The sequence below is a fragment of the Trichoplax adhaerens genome, genomic scaffold, assembly GCF_000150275.1.
Source record: "Trichoplax adhaerens TRIADscaffold_2 genomic scaffold, whole genome shotgun sequence".
NCBI classification, from domain to species: Eukaryota; Metazoa; Placozoa; class Uniplacotomia; order Trichoplacea; family Trichoplacidae; genus Trichoplax; species Trichoplax adhaerens.
In genome coordinates this window covers 4146833-4150737 of record NW_002060944.1, presented here as the reverse complement: position 1 = coordinate 4150737, position 3905 = coordinate 4146833, and the positions used below count along the sequence as shown (strand labels likewise).

Below are 3905 nucleotides of genomic sequence, written 5' to 3'. Positions count from 1 at the left end.
ATCAGTCTCAGTATAGTGTAAGCTCTTGTCTCTTTCCATTTAATTTTTAAAGCGATTTATAAAAATCTTTTCAATTTTATTTACTAACGCATCAAGTATGAACAATTTTACAAATGTGAGTTCTTTGAAGATGTAAATTAAAGAAAATTTCATGTTCACACAACTAACATGAAAGAATGTGATATAAAATGATGTTGCATTAAAATTTCTTGTCCATTTTATAATTGTATACTATTTAAAGCGAAATAACTCGACACTCAAAATATCTTCGACATATAAAATATAAAATATGATAATAAAGATTAAGATTATCAAAATAATCTTTTAAGATATCGTCTAATATTTTTTTTTCTTGATACAATGATGATTAACGGAATAATGATTGTTTCAGCTATTCGAGCAAGTAAAATAGATATTCTCCAAGCAGATGGAGGAATAGTTCCTGTAGTAATCATCCAATACTGCGCAATCTACAAATATTAAATAAGATCTTGTAAGTGTCAGTATGAAATTTCTTAAACAAAGTTTAATCATTTCGGTAGTAAGCATTCATTGTTGTTCTATCTTTTAAGATAAAATACTATCATTTGGTTTATAACTTCAAACTTTGGTACATAAAGAGGATGAAATTTGTGATCTTTCAGCTACAATAACTTATAATAGTCCTCACTTTAACACAGAACAGTAGAGATAATAGAAATTTTTTTATAGCTTCTTGATTATGTGTTAACACAATCGTAATCGTATTAGAATCTGCTAAGGCATTATTCAAGTACTGTGCTGACGTCCTGTCAAATTGTCTACGAACATATTTCTATTGCATTATTCAAGTACTGTGCTGACTTCCTGTCAAATTGCCTATGAACATATTACTAAAGTAATGAACACAAATAAGAGGCACAAAGACGTTACATAACAAATTGCTCTCATCGAATAATAATCTCATTTGTGTATACTAAATAGCAAACACAACGACTCTGTAGTCAATATTTCGCTGCTTATTTACTAGATAGTGTGAATGGCAGCTTCCACTAGTGAAAAATAGGAAACAAAATGCTCCTATTCGTTGGATATGGAAAGGGCATAGCGTGAAATGATGTTAAGCATTAGAAAATAGAAAAGATTAATACCAATTTGTTGAAACTAGAGCGAATAGTAATAAAATTGTGACACTAAAATAGATTAAATAAAAAATTTAATATCTAATTGATATCAATAGAGTAATTAATAATTCTATTCTGCTAGTAAAAGGTAAAAATGGAATTTTGGTATCAAACAGATTAAAATAGAAGAAGTTTAAGAATTACTTACCCTGCCTGGAAGCCATGAAATTAAATGGACTGTCGTTACTAAAATTGTAACTTTAGCTGTTTTTCGCGTTGCAGCTACTGGATTCCGCCCAACGCTAATAAGTCTAGAACGCTGTATATTCAGATCATCTCGTGAATTAGCCTGTACAGAAGCAACTTGACATATGCGATGATGCATCTGCCGCAATTCTTGTAAAACTAGTATACTTGTCAGAGTTAATAAAATGAAACATAAGCTATGTGTAATGGTGCTGGTAGCTAAAACTCCTTGTTGTTCTCTTGAAGATAAATTATAATATGTATAGCATAACGGTACTTGTTCATAAAATCGTGTCATATCAAATCGAATAGTAAGCCCGGCTATCATCAAGCAATAGATCACCATACATACGTTAGCTAATGTAAAGTTATACCATGTTAAGATACGCTGATATTGAAATGGCTTTTTTACCGCAACATAACGTTCAAAACCCATAAAAAGGGATACAATCGTGCTAATATTAGTCCATGTCACCAATAGAAAGGTGCTAGCATAGCAAGCAGAATGATGACCAATCCATCTACCAATAAAATTGGGTACTAATATGATAGGCGATAATGTTAATGGAAAAAAAATATTAGATGATGATAAAACGATAATAAACGCATGAGCTTTACCATAGGAATATTGACTGTAAATATCGAGTGTTCGTTTCTTTCTTCTATAATGTTGCTTTATTATTTTAATGACACAGATAAAGTTACTAACGATAATGGTAATATATAGTAAAATGAAGAAGGCGCCTCCCAAACTTCTTTTTGAATTAGTAAAACGTGAATAATTTAGGCGTTCATTCATAGATGAATCCTCCTCCATATTACAGCTAGACGATAGAGTTAGAAGGAAAATAGAAAAATTAGGAATAAATACTAAAATAAAGATGAATTAATTCTAATGCTAGGGCTTTAAAATATCTTAACCGATAACAATTCATAAAAGTGAATCAATGAGAAGCTGTTGAAGATTTTGCAACACTTTAATAGGATTAAAGCTATAACGGTGGAGATTTCTATACCGGACAAACACGTCCATCTAAAGTTCAAGCATCCATTCAAATAGAATTTGAACCAGCCATATGTACACAAGATAAATGATAAAGTTCTTATGAAACAAATATGGTATTATCTTCGAAAGACTCCTTGACGTAAATCAAGAACTAACCAATAATATCAGAATTGTACTTCCCTATTCATAATCACATTACGACTTTTATCCTTTATGATTCTATAACTTTATAAGAACTTGTTTCAGTAGTCGCTTCATCAAATAGAAAAATGTACTTTGAAGGTGTCAAAATTACTAATAAAATAATATTGATTAATAGCTTGTGGCGATCTTACATCTTTCAAATGCGACATGTCGATTAATGAAAGGCTAATTATTCTTAATAATCAACTGATTGCGTAGCAAAGTAAGCTATAACCATCATAGGTATTAAAATATTTTTCGAATTGTCAGTTTATAATCTTAGTGACGTTGGAAATAGCCGAACGATTATGGAGTATTTATGCAGTACCTCTATTAGTGACCTTTCGCGAATCAATCTATGCCATGAAGTAGAAATCAAAGATCTTTAAATGATGCTACATAAAATGGATTATTTCTTTAGAAGACTCAATTTAGATAAAATTGTCTGTATGAATGTTTATTAAATGCAAAAATTCTTTCTATTTGATAATGGTATTCGCATCGAGCGATGTACTCCACCCTACGCTGCGGTAACTTCTGATCAATAGTAAACTGGTTTAACCTATTTATTGCCGTCAAACTGTATATAAAAACTCGTTATCTTTGTACACAAATAAAGATACTAAATTGTTTGTATTCTATTTCAGAAATAAATGGAAAATTGCGCACGTTCACTTTAAACCCTATTCAGTATTAATTATGATATATGGTACATGTTACGCACACTTCTGAAATGGAATTATGCTGATAGTAAATACAATAAAGTATTAAACTACGGTACTCTTACTAAAATAATGGTGTAATATTAGAAATCAGTTGATAAAACTATATTATCGTAGGTCATAAATTTTGTTTTTATTTTATATTAACTGTGATTCTGAATTATTGCAATATAGAATCAACATTTTCCTTCAATATTAGTACCTAAATTTAATAATAACAATGTAAAAGTCACTATGGGGTTAGTGAACACATTGAAATTTTACGAAATCTTCCCATGAACGTCATCATAATTAGAAAATTGACAAAACGTTACGCTTAGGATTGAGAAGACTCCGTAATGTGTCTTAAAATTTCCTCTTAAAGTCAATTTATCAAAATTATTATTCATCACAGTGCGATAAGAGATTTCGTCAATAGATTGGCACTTTCAATTAGGTATGTTTAGAATATAGAAGTTAAAGCAAGTACTGGAAAAATGCTCGGTTCAAGATTTTGAAAAACTGACAACCCTAGCGATCGACTCACTTAAAATAGTATTTCTTACAGCCCATATTGAATACGGTAGCTAATAATGGATTATAGAAACTTTTATCAAACCAGCTTCTAGTCATGACTTTTCCGTCTAATTTTTACCTAACACATAA

At 30.1% G+C, this 3905-nt stretch overlaps 1 protein-coding gene across 1 annotated transcript; it reads right to left on the bottom strand.

Moving 5' to 3' along the window:
* Positions 1 to 311: 311 nt before the first annotated feature.
* On the bottom strand, positions 312 to 2166 carry TRIADDRAFT_53369 (uncharacterized protein; the record flags this gene model as incomplete). Its single annotated transcript, XM_002109354.1, has 2 exons — positions 312 to 470; positions 1312 to 2166. 2 exons carry the CDS (start codon positions 2164 to 2166, stop codon positions 312 to 314), a joined length of 1014 nt encoding a protein of 337 aa, XP_002109390.1.
* Between the last annotated feature and the right edge of the window lie 1739 nt (positions 2167 to 3905).